The sequence below is a fragment of the Anabrus simplex genome, chromosome 2 (genome assembly GCF_040414725.1).
Source record: "Anabrus simplex isolate iqAnaSimp1 chromosome 2, ASM4041472v1, whole genome shotgun sequence".
Taxonomy (NCBI): domain Eukaryota; kingdom Metazoa; phylum Arthropoda; class Insecta; order Orthoptera; family Tettigoniidae; genus Anabrus; species Anabrus simplex.
The window spans coordinates 308,658,555-308,680,438 of record NC_090266.1 but is presented as its reverse complement, the minus strand read 5'-3'; the positions used below and the strand labels follow the sequence as shown (position 1 = coordinate 308,680,438).

Here is a 21,884-nt window from a genome sequence, read left to right as displayed (position 1 = left end):
ATCACAATATGAAGATAAAGTTGGAATTCGAGAGGACAAACTGGGGCAAATATTCATTTATAGGAAGGGGAGTTAGGGATTGGAATAACTTAACCAAGGGAGACGTTCAATAAATTTCCAATTTCTTTGAAATCATTTAGGAAAAGGCTAGGAAAGCAACAGATAGGGAATCTGCCGCCTGGGCGACTGCCCTAAATGCAGATCAGTATTCATTCAACAGAGAGAGATTTCTAGATATTAATGGGTGGGTAGGAGATAGGGATCTGCACTCAGATGGCCATAACTTAAACCGCCGTGGTACGTATAAGTTAGGAAATTGGTTTAGAAGGGTTATAGGGGGGGTACATTCCGGATAAAGGGGTGGTCTAGGGAGCAGTGATAAGGGTACACAGATCTGGAAGTCAAGTAGGGATGACATAAAATTGTTGGTGTTAAACTGTAGAAGTACTGTAAAGAAAGGAATAAAATCAAGTAATTTAATAGATATATACTTACCAGATATTGTAATAGTTGTGTTATTGCTGAGAAATGATATAATGGATGCAGAAATATTCTCATGGAACTGGAGTGTGTATTGTAGAGATAGGATAGAAATGGTAGGAGCAGGAGTATTCTTTCTGGTGAAAGGAGAATTTGTAAGCTATGAAAAAGTTAAAGATGACAAACATGAAATTCTAGGTGTAAGGCTCATCTCTAAAGATAACCGGCAACTTGATGTCTTTGGAGTGTACAGACTAGCAAATTCGGAAATTATAAGATAGTCAGCTATGTGAGAAACGATATGGAAAGGAATGTGAAGGTAGCATGTTATCTCAATTTAGCAAATGTCAATTGGTAAAGTAATGCGAATGACTAAGCATGACCAGCAAATGGCAAATAAGTTAATATGGGAAGAACAGCTGATTCAGAAAGTGATGGAGCCAACTAGCGGGAAGAATATTCTGGATGTGATGCTGGTAAAACCAGATGAGCTCTATAGAGAAACCGAAGTAATAGATGGTATTAGTGATCAAAAAGCTGTTTTTTGTCATAGTTAAAAATAAATGTGAAGTTCTTAAAAGTAGGACTATTAGACAGTATTATATGGCTGATAAAGAGATGAGGGAGTTTTTGAAAATCAACTATGATTGGTGAAAAACTGTAAATAAAAACGTAAACGTACTCTGGGATGGGTTTAAAACAATTGTTGAGGAATGCAAAAATAGGTTTGTACCTTTAAAGGTGGTAATGAATGGTAAAGACCCACTATATTATAATAGAGAAGTAAAGAGACCAGGAAGGATGTGCAGGTTGGAAAGAAAGAGAGTTAGAAATAACTGCGGAAGTCAGGAGAAATTGAAGGAACTTACTACGAAACTGAATCTAGCAAAGAAGTCAGCCAAAGATAACATGATGGCAAGCATAATTGGCAATCATACAAATTTTTGTGAAAAATGAAAGGGTATGTAGGCCTATAGGAGGTACTTTAAGGCAGAAACAGTTTCCAAGAAGGACAGTCCAGGAATTATTAATGAACAAGGGGAGTGTGTATGCGAGGATCTTCAAAAGGGAGAAATATTCTGTCAGCAGTGTGTAAACATTGTTGGTTACAAGGATAATGACCAGATAGAGGAGGTGACAAATATTAAGGAAGTATTAACATTTACCTATGATAACAACATTTACAATAAGATACAAAAGTTGAGAACTAGGAAAGTATCTGGAAATAAGATTTTGGGTGGATACACTAAAGACATTGATTTGGGATATAGTACCATATCTGAAGTACTTATTTGGTTATTGTGTGAATGAAGGAGCTATACCAAATGAATGGAGAGCTGCTATAGTAGCCCCTGTTACAAAGGAATGGGTGGTAGACATAAAGCTGAAAATTACAGGACCGAGCTTGATAGCTGTAGTCGCTTAAGTGCGGCCAGTATCCAGTATTTGGGAGATAGTACATTCAAACCCCACTGTCGGCAGCCCTGAAGATGGTTCTTCGTGGTTTCCCATTTTCACAGCAGACAAATGCTGGGGCTGTACCTTAATTAAGGCCACAGCCGCTTCCTTCCCACCCCTAGCCCTTTCCTGTCCCATCGTCGTCACAAGACCTATCTGTGTCGGTGCGACGTAAAGCAACTTGCAAAAAAAGAGAGAGAGAAAGAAAATTACAGGCCAGTCAGTTTTACATGCATTGCATGCAAGATTTGGGAAAATATTATTTCTGATTATATCGGACATGTATGCGAAATTAGTAACTGGTTCGATAGTAGGCAGTTTGGGTTTAGGAAAGGTTATTCCAACGAGGCTCAACTTGTTGGCTTCCAGCAAAATATAGCATATCTCTTGGACTCAGGAGGTCAAATGGACTGTATCGCGATTGACCTATATAAGACATTTGATAGGGTAGATCATGATAGACTACTGGAAAAAATGAGTGCAATTGGACTAGACAAAAGAGTGACTGAATGGGTGGCTATATTTCTAGAAAATAGAACTCATAGAATTAGAGTAGGCGAAGCTTTATTTGACCCTGTAATAATTAAGAGGGGAATTTCTCAAGGCAGTATTATTGGGACCTTTAATTTTTATGCATATATCAGTGATATGAGTAAAGAAGTGAAAGGCAAAGTTTGGGCTGGGAAGACTTGGGAGAAAGGAGACGAGCTGCTCGACTAAGTGGCATGTTTGCAAGAAATAGCTTCATTTCCTGTATCAAATCTTATTTACAATAAGGCTTTTTGCAGATGATATTATTCTTTATAGAGTACCAAATTACCAAATAAGTTACAAGACTGTGATAAATTGCAAAATGACCTTGATAATATTGCAAGATGGACAGTAGGCAATAATATGATAAACAGATTTAAAAGTCAGGTTGTGAGTTACACAAATAGGAAAAGAAAAGTCCTCTCAGTTTTAATTACTGCAGTGATGGGGTGGATAATATTGCAAGATGGACAGTAGGCAATAATATGATAAACAGATTTAAAAGTCAGGTTGTGAGTTACACAAATAGGAAAAGAAAAGTCCTCTCAGTTTTAATTACTGCAGTGATGGGGTGAAAGTTCCTTTTAGGGAACATTGTAAATACGTAAAGATCTTCAGGGTATTTTGGGGTTGTAATAAGGATGTAAAGGGGAGGGCATATAAATATCTGGGAAGACCCCAACTAGAGTATGGTTCCAGTCTATGGAACCCGCACCAGGATACCTGGATTACTTGAATCAAGAACTGGAAAAAATCCAAAGAATGATTGGTTCTAGGTGATTTCTGAAAAAAAATGTAGCATTACAAAAATGTTGCAAAGTTTGGGCTGGGAAGACTTGGGAGAAAGGAGACGAGCTGCTCGACTAAGTGGTATGTTTGCAAGAAATGGCTTCATTTCCCGTATCAAATCTTATTTACAATGAATCAATAACAGTAAATTTCCACCTTTTTGATACTTATATTTGCATTTAAGCAATTCAATCATTTAGAGTACATGTTTCATTCCATTTGGAACATCTTCAGCTGTATTACAACGCTTCATTGAAATTACAAAGTATTTTTTTTCTTAAGAATATCTTAATGAGTACCTTGTTTTACTTAAAATCTATGTGAATTTAAAAATTAAAATAATTAAAATCAATGTGGTTGGTTAAACGGGGGTGGTGAAATGGGAAAGAAATTGGATTTGCTTACTTTAGCCTATTTTAAAACTATATTTATTTGAACAGATGTTAAAAAATGTGTTTGTTTCCAACACTTTTTTCACTATGATGTATGATATTTTACTTGTCTACTAATAAAAAGTTTTTGAAAAATAATTTTCCTTTGTCACTGTTCTAGATTTTACAAGGATGTTTTCTTCATTTGCTCTTTCCATGGTGAATGTTGTTTGTTTTAATTTTATAAAAGTGTCTCTTGAATTCAATTAATTCAAGATCCCTGAAGCTGATTGCTGTCATACTATTATTAAAAGAGCTTGCCCGAAATCTGAAATGAAATAAAATGGGCGATTGCTTTTAATAGTGTGTTTTAACTCTGCACAAGGAAACCTAGTGTATAAGAGCGATTTCATACCTTGTTTTTGACAAATCTACCGTGTCCTTGGAGGAGCGACAACTGATGCAGCCTTCCGCCTTGTTAAGTAATGATGTGTGTGTTCCGAAGCTTGCTCCACCTTCAGCGAAGGCAAAGCTGTGGAGTGGGGAGGAGGCGTGTTGCTTACGGTCACGGTTTCTGCTTTAGAAGAGGGGACAGCGGGAATAGATATATGGGAGGACGGAAGTTCGATCATTTTCTTTCTTTTATTGTCTGTATTGTTTTTAATGTGTAATGTTTCCAGATGTAATAATATCCCTTCGTATAAAGGGTTGCTATTATCAGTTATATCATTCACGTTATAATCCTGATTACTTTGTTGATCTAAATGAAAACCTACAACCTATTTTCCGGTCAAAGACTGGGTCAGGGATGGAAGAATGAAGTCCCCAACTTGCGGTGAGGATAGGAATTGTGTCGACTGCTGAAGCCTGTCGCACTTGCTGGGGCAATGATTAATGACCGACAGATGAAATGAAATGATAGTGGAGTGTGTTGCTGGAATGAAAGATGACAGGGAAAACCAGAGTGCTCGGAGAAGAACCTGTCCCGCCTCTGATTTGTCCAGCACAAATCTCACATGGAGTGACGGGGATTTGAACCAGGGTATCCAACGGTGAGAGGCCAACGCGCTGCCCCCTGAGCCATGGAGGCTCTCGTTGATCTAAATAAATATTTTTTGTGTGTGTGTGTATTTTGAAGACTACCCTTATTTGTTCTACGTAATATTGTCAGATCTTGCTCTATAAAGGTGAACTGATGACCGGTTGCACTCATGTTGGTCCACTGAGAAATTTTTTTTGTGACTCTCGGCATTGACATGCTGTAAGTATCTTACCGTAAAAATGCGTCCAGTTTGCCCTCCATAAGATTTTTCGCATTGATTAAATTTTAATTTGTAAACCCCTGAATCTAAATGTTTGTCTTTCCCTAGGGAATTAACGCTATTGTAGTTTAAAAATGTTTGCTTAGTATTATTACTGGTTGAGTACGCAATCTTATAGTTATGTTTCCTGAACAGATTCATTACTGCATATATATTAGGATTGTTAAAAGTGAACCTGGCATATTTATCTTCTTTGTTTTGGGTGTTAGATTAGTATGAAACTTCTGTTTGAATTTTCTGATTATTTTATTTACCATATTAAGTCCAAAAGCATTATACTGGGCTTGTTCATGGATAAAGAGCAGTTCTTTTTTTCTCGTTCTACGCAGGAGAGAGGTATAATGAATGCTCTGTATATGCGACTATAGTAAGCTGATCTTTTTTGTGATTCTGGATGTAATGAGTGGTTCTTTATCATAATAGGAGTAAAAGTGGGCTTTCTATGTATCTTTAAAGTAAACCCTTCCTTATCCTGTCTTATATTTATGTCTAACAAATTTATGGAACCTTCTTTTTCTTTTAGTACAGTAAACTTTACTCTGGAATCTAATGAATTTAAAATATTGAGGATATTATCACTATTGTTCACTCTTTGATCTATTACTATAAAGGTATTGTCTACAAAGCGTATCCATAGATTAAGACCTTCTATTTGTCCTGTTATTTTGTTCTGTTCAAGATGATCCAGATAAATGTTGGTTAAAATGCCAGAAGTGGGAGCTCCCATAGGGAGGCCTTCCTGTCTGTATATCTTCTTATTAAACGTGAAGTAATTCTGTTCCAAAACAAATTTAAGTATGTTAATGAAGTCTTCTATTTCTGACTTTGTGTTCTATTAAATTCTTCCTAATGATTTTTATTGTTTCATCTACTGGAATATTTGTATACATGTCTTTGATATCAAAAGAACATGTTATATGATGCAATGTTAACTTAAAATTCTGAAGTACTTTACAGAAGTTTACTGAATTTTTTATTGGTGTCTTATTGTGAAGAACCTAATGATTAGTTAAAAATATATGTATGTATTGCAATGTTTTGTAAGTAGGATTGCTACGGAATTTTATAACTGGTCTTATGGGTATTCCTTCTTTGTGCAACTTGGGTAAGGCCCTTGCAGTTGGAAGACCTGGATTCATATTAATCAGTTTCTGGACATCTTGCTCATTTAAAATGAAGGTTGCGCTTTTTAGTATTGCTTTTAACTTTTTCTGAGTTTGTATTGTAGGGTCTCGTTCTATTTCTAAAAAAGGGCTATTGTTGAAAAAGTTTTCAGTTTTCCTGATATATTCCTCCTTATCTGAAAGTACTATTGTCCCCCCCCCGTCCGCTTTAGTAATTACTATTTCTTCTTCTTTCATTCTGCGTGATAAACTCATAGTGGTTTAATACTACTTTGGGAGACCTTTATACCTTTTACAAGGTACGGAATTTTATTTTTTACTTCATGTCTGACGTCATTTTGGACCTCGTTAGGGAGTTCTTGTATAGCCATTTCGACTTCCTCAATAGTAGTAATCAGTTCTTTTTCCTTGTTCGTTCCTATCCAATTGATTTCAATTTGGGCCTTGACTTAACATGTTCTTTTCCTCCTCAGTAAGACTGACTTCAGAAATGTTCTTGATGGGAGAGGGATATTCATTTAAATCTGTTTCTAAACTTGAAGATTGAGTTTTGCCTTTTTCTTCAATTGACCTGGCATTTTAAAACCGTAATAATTTGTTGTTAAGGGTTTCTCGTTTCCTACTTAGAATGATATCCATTCTTTCTTGGGTATAACTTTTTATTAGTAGACAAGTAGAATATCACACATCATAGTGAAAAAAGTGCTGTAAAAAACATTTTATAACATCTATTCAAATGAATAGATATAGTTTCAAAATAGGTTAAAATAAGTAAATCCATTTTCCTTCCCATTTCACCACCCCATTCAACCATCCACATTGATTTTAATTATTTTAAATTCACGTAGATTTTAAGTAAAACAAGGTACTCGTTAAGATGATCTTAACCCTTTCGTGGCCAAATCATTTAAGAAATGATTTTTTGGGAACTAAATATATTTTTATAGTGATGGAATGTCAAAGAATGAAAGGCTATTTAAAAATAAAATTTCAAACACTAGAACAGTGAAAAAAATAAAATAAAATGGGAACTATTTATCCCAATGGCTGTCAGTATGCCTAAGTGACACAAATGTGGGAACTATACTTCCTAATAGCCAAATGGTGGCACACAAAAATTTGGACATAGAATGTGAATATGTGCATTCATCTTATACCACACAGAAGTATAATTAATCTACACTGAATACAGCTGTAACCATAATTTCAGGTAGAATAAGGGGTGTACAAAGTGAAAGCCAAACAAATAATAGATCCACAATTCTATATTGGAAAGGTAATCTGAACACATTTATTTGTCATGAAACAAGCTACTAATACATTACATTTTACTTTTCATGGAATTTCTGGAACTCAGTAACATAGTAAAATGAAATAAAATAAAACAAAATAACTCTGGAGATGAATAATCATGGCAATATGAATAACTTATGTTCCTGTGTTTCACCCTTACATAAATCCTATTTATTTACCCATACTGAGACAAAAATATGCTCTATCTAGTATGTCTGAAGCACTACAGAATAATTTATGATAGTCTGAAGCACTACAGAATAATTTATGATAAAGTAAATAGTTTAGAATTACTAACATCCATCTTTCCGGTGCAGAAAATCACTTCACTTCACAAAAATGCGCGCTCCTGGCAGTCATTACACTACACACATGTAAACAAACACGTCCACCAACCTAGAAACTGAAAATATACCCGAGCAGAAATTTTTCCTAGATTTTCTGATGTCCACACCAGGTTGCAGCACAAACCAAATGTGGGAATCAGGTCACCCAATGGCCACGAAAGGGTTAAGAAGATAAATACTTTGTAATTTCACCTAAGCGTTGTAATACAGCTGAAGATGTTCCAAATGGAATGAAACATGTACTGTACATGATTAATTGATTTGCTTAATGCAAACACAAGTATTAAAAAGGTAGAACTTTACTGTTATTGATTCATTGTAAGTGGTATGTTTCGAGCTGTCAGTGGAGAGATGGCATGGAATGATATTAGCAGACGAATGAGTCTGAGTGGTGTCTTTGAAAGTAGGAAAAAATCGCAATCTGAAGATAAAGTTGGAATTCAAGAGGACAAATTGGGGCAATTATTTGTTTATAGGAAAGGAAATTAGGAATTGGAATAACTTACCAAAGGAGATGTTCAATAAATATCAAATTTCTTTGTAATTATTTAAGAAAAGTATAGGAAAACAACAGATAGGAAATCTGCCACCTGGGCGACTGCTCTAAATGCAGATCAGTTGTGACTGATTGATTGAGTTTTTGATTGATTGACTGAAAACATACATTTCCAAGATCCTGCTGGAAGTACCAAAGCCATGGTGAAAATTGAAGCTGCTATCAAAGAAGGCAATTTTTCTTCTGCAGGCTCACATTCAAGTGAATCAGAGGATACAACAAATACCACTGGTTTTGACTTTTGAAATGCTCATAAATTATTAGTTCACGTGAAAAAAAAAGGAAGAAAACATCAAAGTTGTCGAGTTTACTTGTCTAATCTTGTATGTTCCTGTAACAGCAATCCTCTAATGCAGAAAGAGGACATGAAAACAATCTTCCCACGAGTCTACAAGCAGGCTCGTAAACATCTCGTTCAGATGGCTACATCAGTACCTGTTCTTGAGGGCTGGTGCTGTGATCACTCCATTGTGAAATCATCCTTTCCCAAAATACTTAGATGATGATGATGATGATGATGATGATGATTGTTGTTTAAAGGGGCCTAACATCGAAGGTCATCGCCCCCCAAAAATACTTAAATGAGCTCATTTTTCTAAATAGTGTACCAGACAATGAATGGTTCCAAATATTTTAGTTGAATCATATTTTGTATCCTGAAGGTCTACTAATGTATTTTATTCAAGATGAAAACCTAACATCATTATGCATAATTTTGTATTTAATTATATTTTTATCATAATTTTTATACTGTATTTTGATCATTCTGATTAAATTAATTAAGCTTATTTTTCTAAACAGCACAGTGATTGGTTCTAAGTGTTTTTATTTGCTCATATTTTGTACACCAAAAATCTACTTATATTTTTTAATCAGGATGAAAATATAACCTAAATATGCTTGATTTTGTATTAGACTTATCATGATTTCCATACTAAATTTTGATCGCTGTATCTGATCGTGCTTATTTTGTATTTCTTGAACTAATGGATTCCCAAATTTAACATACTTTACAATTTAATATCCTTGTATTTTTGGAAAAGTATCACTTGGTATCGAGAGATATCAATATATAGGATCGATCTATCGATAATTTCATTCAATATCAATACTGAATAAAATGTTGATATTTAAATATATCAGAAGATCCCAAGCAAGGAGTAAAGGACTATGGAAACACTTGGTTCAGTGACAGAGGACTGCAAATTGAACACAAAGAGGAATGAATATGAATGTGCGATACGAGATGTATTGAAGTACTGTATATATAAATTAGAAACAAAAATGTTCTTTATTAAGGCTGCTATTCTCAAATCATGTGGGTGTTTTCTGGGCTGGTAGGCCGTGGTCCAGGATCATGTGATGGTCCCGATGTTTCACTGAAGACTGCGTTCTGCATTATCAAGGGTTCCGACTAACTTAAATAGCTGCAAAGCTCACAATGGAATGGATGGTGTTGCAATTCCACCTCATTATATATAGTGCAGGCTACAATGCGCTGCTCGCCTATTGGTTTGCCATACTGGAGAGGCAGTCGCTGATTGGCTGTTCTTCGCCCAATGATTCAAGCATGAGGGAGCTTGATATACGTCGACCTGCCTTGGCAGAGACAGACAACTGATCACCCGTTGCTTTTTCAGGCCTGCCGCGGCTATTGTGTCCTTCAGAATTTAAGGCTTTCAGGACTGGAAACCAGTCTTCGCTTACTCATTCAGATTCCTCCTTACGGTTGAAGCTGTTGGTGTGCTTCAGGATTTCGATGGCTTCTCACTGTAGCCAGGCTTGATACGATACAGTAGTTTACAGTACTTTGGTATTGCTGTACTGTATGTCATGACCTGCTAGCAGCGAGTGTTCAGCGACTGATGATCTTTCTGCTTGTCCCAGCTGGGTGTGTCGGTTATGTTAGGCACTACAAACACAGCATCTCCACTCCACTGAAGGAACATAGCGGACGCAGCCGGCTGGGACAAGCAGAAAAATCATCTGCCGCTGAACACTCACTGCTAGCAGGCCACGGCATACAGTACAGCAACAGCAAAGTACTGTCAACTACTGTATCGTATCATGCCTGGCTACAGAGAGAAGCCACTGAAATCCTGAAGCACACCAACAGCTGCTACTGTAAGGAAGAATATGAACGAGTAAACAAAGCCTGGTTTCCAGTCCTGAAAGCCTTAAATCCTGGAAGACACCATGGCCGCGGCAGATCACTTCCCTGTGTCCGCCAAGGCAGATCGATGTATAGCAAGCTCCCGAATGCATCAATCATTGGCCGAAGAACAGCCCATCAGCGACTGTCCCTCCAGCATGGTGGACCAATAGGCGAGCTGTGCACCGTAGCCTGCACTATATAATGAGGTGGAATTGAAACACCACTCCACTCCACAGTCAGCTATGCAGCTATGGAAGTTAGTCAGAACCCTTGATAGTGCCAAACCTAGTCCTCGGCGAAATGTCGGGACCATCACATGATCATGGACCGCGGCCTACAAGCCCGGAAAACATTGGCAATTTGTAATGCCGGCCGTGACAGCCTCAATTGCTATGTGCTATTCTGAAAATTTGTAGTCTCATAAGAATTATGTTTTTACCGATTCAGGATGTTAGTTCATCTCCATGGAAAAAGACAAGATGATGTACTGAAAAAGAAAAAAAAGTCTCTTGTATACTCGTATCTCTGAGACCTGTTGTGCTTAGCAGTTTGTTATTAGTATACAAATACTTTCATGTATGGTCTATCAAAATTATGGTGGTCTCATTCTACAACTGACTTAATTTTAATGTGCCATTTACACTGAAAATTAGTAATTAATGGCCTTCATCACCCTTCAGTTGTTCTATACCTTAAGTCAGAGTATTTTTCATTTTTGTGTTCTGTGAATAGCTTAATGAAATTTGATATTCTGTGAACTTTCATAGTAAACCTTAATCTAATCAAGTAAGGGAATTGAGAAAAACCCACCTTTAATTAACAGTGCCAATTAATGTTTTCTCTTTGAAAAGTTAAAAAGAGCAAACTTCCATTTGTGTTGTATAACAAATGGGTGCATTCATTTCACTACAAACTTCTCAATGAAAACTCATAAGTTGATCGATATACTGACAGGATACAACCCTTAAAAGTTTTCACTATATGTTAAGTATTTCAAGTGATGGCAGACTCAGTATTTATAGCTGAATCCCAGGTTCAGCTCTTTCTGACTGCATCTAAAACTTGTGCTGAACACTGTTGAAGTGGGACAGGCTTCCTCAAATATTTTGTTTTCCCTATCATTTACATTTCAGTGAAGATGTAATAAAAAATTTTCATCACCCTAAAGGACACCTCAGCCAGCCCTGTGGTGTAGGGGTAGCGTGCCTGCCTCTTACCCGGAGGCCCCGAGTTCGATTCCTGGCCAGGTCAGGGATTTTTACCTGGACCTGAGGGCTGGTTCGAGGTCCACTCAGCCTATGTGATTAGAATTGAGGAGCTATCTGATGGTGAGATAGCGGTCCCGGTCTAGAAAGCCAAGAATAACGGCCAAGAGGATTCGTCATGCTGACCACATGACACCTCGTAATCTGCAGGCCTTCAGGCTGAACACCGGTCACTTGGTAGGCCAAGGCCCTTCAAGGGCTGTAGTGCCATGGGGTTTGGTTTGGTTTGGTTTGGTTTTAAAGGACACCACACAAATCTATTTCAATCCAGCATTTGACTAGATTTAGGTACATTAGTTTAAAACATGTTCATGAAAAAAGCATTCTCTTATAGGAAAAAATATCCCTTCTGTCTGATTTATAAATAATCCTCTCAAGTGCCCTGTCAATACATTCTGTTCTAACATTGAAATCTAAGGTAGTATAAATAGTATTTAGAGTAAAATTTGTTCTTTTTGCAGGTACTCTCACTTCTTCAAGGGAAGAACACAGGAGAAATTATACTAGAACCAGAGAACATGCAAGGTTTTCACTATCTCATTTATCTTGATGTGCAAGGATACAGTTATGAAGCTAACCAAGAAATACTAGATAATCAACATGAAATTAATAACAACAGTTTGATATTATCTCATGATATCTTCAAATCTCTCTCATCTTTACAATACTTAAATCTACAGAATATCAAATTGCAGAATCCTAGTGAGAAAGATAACAAAATTCGTTCCATCTTCATTCCAACTACAAACACTGATCCCATTTCAAATGAAATACCAATTACTTTACCAGGGAGCAACTTAAGGAAGAAGAATAAAGACCACCCAGATCAAGCAAAGTTACAGAACTTGATATTTCTCACTCCCGCTGGATCTGAAAATGAAGTAGTTCCATACAAAACATACTTGGAAAAGAAAGAAGATTCAGGGCCTAGTACATTTGCAGGATTATCAAATCTCAAGTTTCTTCGAGTTTACAGCTGTGATTTGCACAACATAAATTGGGAGATGTTTGATGGGTTACATACATTGCGGTATCTGTCGTTAGAAAAAAATCACCTCCTGTTTATCCCAGACTTTGCCTTTTATGGCACTCCAAACTTGAAGACACTTTCCTTATCTCATAATAAACTACTGAATCTGCAGAGTACAAGCTTGGCTGGTCTACTCAAATTAGAAGAGTTAGATTTATCCCACAATAAGTTTTCACATTTATCAGAGTTTTCACTTCCACCATTTCCAAAACTTCAAACAGCAAATTTTAAACATAATCCTATTGAAGCTATTTTTGCTAGTACATTTGAAATAATGAATGCTACCAAAGCTCTGTATCTAGGTGGTAACAGTTCTACACTGGATGTCCATCCCAATTCATTCCTTGGGCTTCATTCTCTAAGGAAATTAAGTATTGATAACGTAAGTATTGACCTTCTAGAAAGACAACTACTCAGTGGAATGCCTGAGCTGACAGAACTTGAAATATATGGAACCATTAAAGCTCTATCATTTGATGCCTTCATTGAAGTCTCAAAGTTAGAAAAGATCTTTTTACAAGGCTGTAAAATAGAATCTATATCAATGGATGCCTTTTATGGTCTATATGGTTTGCTGGTTCTTGACCTCTCTAAAAACATGCTTCAAATTTTACCACCAGGGTTATTTGATCAACAGTTTTCTTTGAAGGAATTATATTTGCAAGGCAATCTTTTGAAAGAACTGCCTGTAGGTTTCTTTAAAAATTTGCCAGTTGAATTAGTACGCCTAGAAGGTAACCCTTGGCACTGTTCATGTGGTATGAAAGACTGGCCTCCTTCAGTGATAAACAAAGTGAAACAGAGAAAGATAAACTTGTGTCAAAGGGAATATGACAAAGGTAGTGGATGTTCATCATCACATGAAGATGTCTACATGTATGACAAGAAAGTGACACCACACTGCACTACACCAAACAAATATAAGGGATTGGGTGTATTCCAAGTTCTACGTAAGGAATTACGCTGCACTAAAAAGCTGAAAAATAAATTAAACAGAAACTTTTATCTGAGGAAAAAATATGAAGACTATGAAAAATTGGTTAAAACTGGCTATTATGATAAAGCAAGAACGGGGTACCTGGAAGAAATCCAAAATATTTCCAATTCTAGAAACAAGAGTATCATACCTCTAAAAAATACAACCATAGTTAACGAATTAAGAGGTGTCATGAACAAACAACTGGCAGAATCCCATTCAATAAAACCAGAATTTACCACCACCTATCACCCAGAAAAAATGTCTCCAAAGTACAATAATCCTAACAACCAGACAAGTGTACCCCTGACTGATGCAAATCATGTCAACATCACTAGTGAGAAAAATCACATCATACACAATGACACAATTACACTGAATTTAGAAAGTCAGGAACCCAATGAGCTGAGCCCAGTAGATGGGAAAAATATCCTTACTGGATATGAAGACCTTGGAATGCCCCACAAGGCAAACAAACCAGAAGCAAGCAGCATAAAACTTGAAGCTGAAGGACCCATTCATCAACATACCAAAATGCACGATCACGAATCAACAGTACCGGGAAGATCAAGTACAGAAATTTCAAAGAAAGAAAATGTGAATCCCAATGAAGCACCAGACAAAGAAGAGGCAAAAGCGTTGAAAAAGATCTGGAAGTTAGAGATGGAAAGGAATCGTCAAAAGAAATTACAAAAGTATTACAGCTAAGATTCTCTTTCCAATAAATAAAAATAATTAAAAAGTACCCAGAAGTGAAAACTTATGAAGGACTGTAAAATTTATCTTCTTATTGTAATATTTCTGTGTGCATATTTAGCTATAGTTCTAGAGAAAATAAACAATTCACAGACTATGGTGTTCTACCTCAAGTTATGTGACTGAGAACAATGCAAATCTTCAAGCATTTCTCAGAATTAGATATAAGGACATAGCAGTAAATTATTTATTACTGTATATTTATGCTTTAACTGAAAATTGACTTCAAATGACAGAAATATATTTTTTAATGTAACGATCTTAATGAAGCATTTATGGGTAAAATTTATGTTTTAATGCTTTCCTCAATCTGAAGCATCCATAGTCAACTTCCTATTTGTCCTGCTTTCATTCCTCTTCTACAGTAAGAAAGGAATCATAAATTCCATGTCTAAGTGTTCACTCCAATTACTATAATTATGGTAAAATCTATCAAATAGTACATCACATTCAGATGGTGTACTTTAGCAGTTGTATAACCGCTCAGAAGAAAATAATCAGCGCACAGTACTGTATGTCCTCAAATTTAATATTTTATAAGACTTAATTTTAATTATGACCAGGGCCTGGATTTTGATGACCTAAAAATGTTTAAAAAATAACTGCAAATATCCCATAAAATGACCCAAAAACTTAAAATACGACCTAAAACTTGAATGAAACTAACAATTTCATCACATAAAAAATGCAAACAGACTAAGTCATTGTATGTTGAAATGATTTTAATAGGTACCTAATATAATTATTTGAAAAATATGAATTATTTGCACACAAATTCTGGTTATTATTTCAATCTATTGTTTGGCACTCCATGTTCTGTGTTCTTTCCTTCAAGGAAAATAATATTCCATGGTAAGTTATGTGGAACTCTAAGGCCGCAACATCTGAAGAACAAATGAGAAAATTTTGCCATTAAGTACTCGAATTCTTTATCGGATTAGAGGTAATAAGAAAAATGTGCACTTAAAATACATGACAGGCTATACAGGCTTACCTCACTCCATGTTACAGTAGATGACTGACCATTCGTACATTCTCACAGGAAAAAGAACGACAATTGTCGACCAGCGCGTTTTTGTACATTGAAAAGCTCCTTTCAATGTCTACGGTTGCTATTGGAGCATACTTCAAGTGCACTAAATCACTGGATGTAAGTTTTCCTTCAATGTCAATAATGCTGAAATCTTCACCCGCTAAAATCCGAGAGATGGAGCACAAAACATTAAAACCCAAGTTCTTGTCAAGAACATGTTTCAGTTTGCCTGACACTGCCACACCAGAATCACCACAAATGCATTTTAATTTCTCTGTGGCTGTTCTGATTAAATTGATAATTTTTTCTAGAGCCACGCCTCTCTCCTGAAGATGTGTAATAATTGACGACAAGGAACTGAAATTTGCTTTGATGCACGCTAGTTTTCCGTCCATTTGCATATCCGAAAACCATTCTTGAGCCATCTGAATGGCCTTGGCATCTTGTACATCGAAAGAATCTATTACATGCTTCACTGTCTGAAAGTGGTCACAACAGTAAATACAGGTGTCGATCCACATACCCCACTGTGTGATGCAAGGCTGCGGTGGTAATGGAATGTTGGGTGCTTGGAATCTTTGAAGTTCCCTGCGTTATGGAGCCTTAGAAAATACCTTCTTAATTAGGGACACAAACTTGTCAACTTCAAGGAAATCTGATCCGACTTTTTCGGCCACTCTGTGAAAAGCGTGAGCTAGGCAGGTTACATGTACCATTTTTTAGAAAAATGCTTTGATTGCATTGGCAGCTTTAACTATGTAAGGCACTGTATCAGTCACAAAGAGCAGATCATCATCATACCTTACACCCTCAGGCCATAGTAGTCCCATCGATTTATCGAAGAGGCAACATATTGTAAAATGGTTCACAGATTGCAAAACTTCGGTCATGAGTAAAAATATTTTTTCCAGGCCTATCTACTTCTAACGTACCCACGATAACATGGGCAATGTAATGGCCCTCTACATCACTGGTCTCATCGATTACAACGAGTATTCTGTTTCTGCAGACTTCTTTCTGATACTCCTTATTGTGTCATAATAGCATTGGGATACATAGTTCTTTCTCAGAGTAGACTCATTCGGAATTACATAGCCTGTATACCTTTCTAATGATTATGATGCTTGTCGATTAAAAGGGGCGTAACATCTGGGTCATCGGTCCGTAACGGTACGAAATGAGACGAAATGTAATGACAATTTAAAAGTCCAAAATCATCCACTGACCAGAATGCAAAACGAGATGACAAAAAGTGAATGGATGAATATGAATTTAAAACGATCATTGGATGTGATCCGCGATGCCCCACATTCCCAGAAACTATCGTAAAACAAAAGTATTACTGACCAAGGGACTGATTCTAAAGCAAAATCCTGAATCGATGATGCTTGTTGTCTAAAGGGGTCCAAAATCCAGGTCATCGGCTTTTCATAATGGTACTTATCACTAGTAAAGTAGAACCATGGTATTTGTTATGTTGTGGTACTAATCAAAAGCAGCGTAGACTCGCGGTATTCCACACATTATGGTACTACTAGCAGGTAATGTAATGCGCATATGTAATGCAGACCTATGGTGTTTCTCACATTGCAGCACCACTTACAGGCAATGCAAACCTACAGTGTACCTCACATTGGTGTATTACTCACAAGGCCTCGTACTATCCCACATAGTGCGTACTAATCATAGGCAACAGAGACCCATGGTGTCGCTCATATAGTGGTACTAATCACAGATAATGCCCAAACCCATGGTGTTTCTCACATAATGGTACTTATTACAGGCAACGTAAGCCCGTGGTGTTCCGCATGTAGTGGTACACATCACGGATACTGTAAACCACATCCTGATTCATACTCTGTTGCTACTAATCACAAACCTATTTTGTACCTAACATAGTGGTACTACTCACAAGTAAAGGCGACCCATGGTGTTCTCCATGAGATGGTACTAATTACAAGTAGTCTCATGGTTATAATTTGATCATCCCTTGGTCGCCCCTTTTAGTCACCTCTTACGACAGACAGAGTATACTGTGGGTGCATTCTTCATCTGCGTCCCCCACCCACAGGGGAACGTTTGTTTGGTCAGCAAGAGTTATTTTATTTCGCTCAAGTCTGCCGGCAAGCCGGTTAGGACCCTCCTATCCGCCACATGGGACATGCCACGTGGGATTATCAACTCTCCCCCTGCTACTCCAGCGCAGTAGGTTCGTGGTATACCTTCCTAAGAAATCTCTCAGTCTAATATTGTTCAATTTCCAGAGTGGAATGTTCGAAGAAACCAAAGCTTCACACAAGTCTTTACAAAACACAGAGTAAGTAGCACCATCGGAGGATGACTGTGAGAGTAACAGTTCAGAAACTTTTCGTTTACTACTATTTTGGACTCCACGTATGTGCTTCTCTCGACCGATATATTGCTGAATGGTAAATCTCCCATCTCCTGCCACTTTCACTTCACATATTTTGCAGAAAAGAATTTCACCATCAGTGCTACAGATATCCTCGCCGAATTCCAAAATTATTAGTTTTAAATGAACAGCCCTAGGTGGCTTTAACTTTGGCATTTTAAATACACTCGAAAAACAATCGCGGCTGATAACACAAGTTCACTTAGCACACGTATGGTTGCACTGAGGTACTTAATCAGACTGGCATTACTGGGCCTACTATTGTCTGTCTTCCTACCTCCTCGATTTCAACATAGCTTCCGGATTAGCTGCAAGCGCAGATGTGTCTCCTGGAATGTGTATATTCCAAGAAATAAGGGTTGAACAAAGTTGTGAAGATCCTCACTTTCAGTTCCATTAATATCCAGGATCATACGCAAAAAATGCATCATAAACCATTAAGAATGTGAGAAAATGACTCAAAAAGTATCAAATACAGGTATTCTAATAAATTCCATAAAATGACAATAATTACGTGAAAAGTGATAAAATGACCTAAAAGTAAAATACTTAGCAAAATGACGAAAAAATGACTTAATAAATATGCATTTCTGTAGTATGGGGGCCATGAACAAGATTTATATATAAGTTAGCAATGTCTGTGGTGAACCATTTAAAAGATGACATGTAATCAGAATTCGGGCCCTGATTATGACAATATAATTCACATCCTGTGTAGATACAAACTCTATGGATACCCACAACAAAAATATCTATAGATTCAATTGTTTCTGAGAAAAATGTACCTGCAAGGAACTTACACAATACCATGCACTCATTCTTTTTTTCAAGCAACTGTACATATATTCCAATTCATATATCTGAAAATCTAAAATATATGGTTTATCGTGTAGTTTCTTTTAGTCATATTCTAATTCTAAAACATAGGCCCCACCACAGCAGTTCATTAAGTGGTCATAACAGTCAGGGTGCCAGTCAGAAATCAAACAGAACCAGGCACCTGCTACATAATTTAATAAGTATTGGTTGTAAAAATTTTGCACAACTTGTTTACATCTTTAATTGTGGTTGAATAAAATATTAAAATAACAATCTCTCTTCACCATTGGACTTGGATAAGCAAATTTCATCTTTTCTAGATCGTAAATCCTAGCAATTTCTCGAGAGAGAAGCAGCAAGTTCACCATTACAGATTAATTGAATTAGCTCTCTGATACAAGCAGTGAGATTGACGAAAGGATAAAGTAAAACTTCTCATTTATGGATATGGAATGGACGTAACAATTTGTCTGCATCTGCGAAGTGTCCTATATAGGAAGGTAGGTTGCCCAATCTAAATGTAAATTTATAACATGCATTGCGTGTACCTTCCCTATTTAAATGAAAATGATTGCTTTAAAACAACTGACAAGTGAGTGAAGAGGAAAATGAAGTTGCAGCATGTGTTAAACTGATCACTGTAACTGAACTTCAGACTCATCATTCAGGCAACCTTCTATGACATTCTTAATTCACCCTCTTCCAGGTAAAGGTACTGGAGGGCTAGGTGGCTGTGGTAGTAGGTACAGTACCTACAGAACTCGTATTGTCTTTTATCAATACAGTACATTTCTATACAGTCCTAAAAACTATTTTCTCCATTTTTGAACACACAGCACAGTGTAATACATCTTGAAATCCCAGTTCTGTCCATAGTCAAAAGATACAACTAACTCTGGGACTTCCAAATAGCTGTCTATGTCCATAATTGGCAGTGTCCATATCTGGAAACAGTCCATAAAGAGAGGTATTACTGTATACATATAATCTGCTAGTTATATTAAGTTGAGGGTTCAGAAATTTTATGCTATTTGTCTCGCATATTCTCTGGTTTAACCTATGGATTTCATTTCTTGATTTTTCTGCATTAATAATTAAGTAATCAGAGAGAGAGAGAGAGAGAGAGAAACAGGATTTGAACCAAATTTGGCACATGCCTCATTCTCACATGACACAAGTAATCCAGAATAATTGCACATGTCTAAATAATAAATTTTACCTGAGCCAAAGCTTGTTCAGTATATCAAAAAGTGTTCATGTAATTAATTCTAATGTGGAATCAGGATATGAATGTCATTATCAATATGAATGTTCAGAGCAAGAGAAAAATTTATTGTCTAAGAGAGGTATACAAAAAGGCATCTAAAGTGATAAAAGTATCATTTCTGATGTCCATTCCACAATCCTAATGAGATGGAGTGCAAGAGAGGAAACTTATTTTGCAAGTATCCAAATATATACTTATATATATATATAAATTCTTTGATAATAACGTTAATACTTTAAATGGTAAATTTTAAGGCAGTTTTGACAAGCCCAAATTCTACTAATAATAATAATAATAATAATAATAATAATAATAATAATAATAATAATAATAATAATGTTATTTGTTTTACGTCCCACTAACTACTCTTTTACGGTTTTCGGAGACGCCGAGGTGCCGGAATTTAGTCCTGCAGGAGTTCTTTTACGTGCCAGTAAATCTACCGACACGAGGCTGACGTATTTGAGCACCTTCAAATACCACCGGACTGAGCCAGGATCGAACCTGCCAAATTGGGGCCAGAAGGCCAGCGCCTTAACCGTCTGAGCCACTCAGCCCGGCCCAAATTCTACTAGAATGAACACACTGCAAGTGTGAAAGTTCATCTCAGATGATGCAATGACAGCAGGGTCAGAGAGCAGAGACAAAGCATAGCAGTGCAGCTGTTATAGTTGATGTTTGCAACCACACAGCCATGTCCAAATGTAAAACTTTACCCTTATTCACGTGTTTTTATTCAATATTTTCAATATTCAATATTTTATTCAACATTTGTGAAATATTTGTATAGTATAGTATCTGTAGTATCTATAGTATCTGTGGTATCTGTATTAACTCTCTTACTAGAATTCTGTTGCAGTAATTAGGGTAGACTTAACTGCAGTTTAGAATTGTATAGGTCTAATTCTTTTGTATTACTCTTAGTTTTCAGTAATTAACAGCAATTATAGTTCCATTAGGGTGTTGTGGGGAAAAAAATCATACATCTAAGTAGTATTGTAGTGTAATAGTAGTTGTTGATGTGTGATCTTTGTGAACTATCCTAGACATTATTTATTTCCTTTCATTTTTATAGACATTTCTTTCCTTTCATTTTTATTTTGCACAGAACAAGTTATTTTCCTTTTCTTCTCATTACTCTGTAAAGAATGGCAAGTGCAAGTGTAGGAACTGTGGGTGTGGCCAGGCATTAAGGAGTATGAGGGAGGAGTTGGAGAGTTTGAGGGAGATAATTAGGACTCTCTCACAGGACAGGAAGGAAAGTAGGCCTCCCTAAAAAAATGTACATGATACAGTAGGTGTAAAAGAGGGATGGAAAGGAAAGGGGGGAATTTTAGAAGACTGGTGGTCTTATGTTTTAAGGGGAAGGAGATTGCAGACTAAGGGCTCTATTCAGGATCAGAATTCAGGACAGGTGTCTGTGAGAAATCAGTACGAGTCACTACAGGTAGAACAACCGAGGGAAGATTAGGAGCAGGGAACTGTTGCTGAGATGTGTAGGAGGAAGGGAAAAGGTAGGAAAGGGAAATGTAGAGTAGTGGATAGGAAAAGACAGGTGGAATGGGGTCATGGGAGAGAGAAAAGGGAAGAGGAAGTAGCTTCTGCAGCAGTGAGAGAAGATAGGGCTGACCAGGAGGGGAAGGGATCAAATGAGGTGGGTAGGGTTGAGGCTCTGGTCATGGGGGATTCCATGGTGAGACATGTGGGGAAAGTGTGTGGAGGAAAGGGAACCAGGGTAGAGTGTTATCCAAGAATTAGGTTGAGGCAGATGTTGAGGAAAGTAGAAGAAAAGGAAGAGGGAAAGGAGAAGGTGGTAGTGTTTCACGTTGGTAATAACAACGTAAGACAAGCAGGTATAAGTACCAACATAGTTGGGGATGTGCAAGTTGCTTCACGTTG

The 21,884-nt window shown here is 36.8% G+C and overlaps 2 protein-coding genes across 2 annotated transcripts in view; one reads left to right on the top strand and one right to left on the bottom strand.

Moving 5' to 3' along the window:
* LOC136862796 (insulin-like growth factor-binding protein complex acid labile subunit) overlaps window positions 1-15,016 on the top strand; it is a 45,971-nt gene extending 30,955 nt beyond the window's left edge. Inside the window, exon 4 of the mRNA XM_067139050.2 lies at window positions 12,153-15,016. Coding sequence (XP_066995151.2) covers window positions 12,153-14,405 — 2,253 coding nt within the window. The 3' untranslated portion in view covers window positions 14,406-15,016. The remainder of the gene's footprint in view (window positions 1-12,152) is intronic.
* LOC136864073 (mitochondrial carnitine/acylcarnitine carrier protein) overlaps window positions 1-21,884 on the bottom strand; it is a 332,454-nt gene that overhangs the window by 65,885 nt on the left and 244,685 nt on the right. The gene's annotated exons all lie outside the window — the stretch shown is intronic.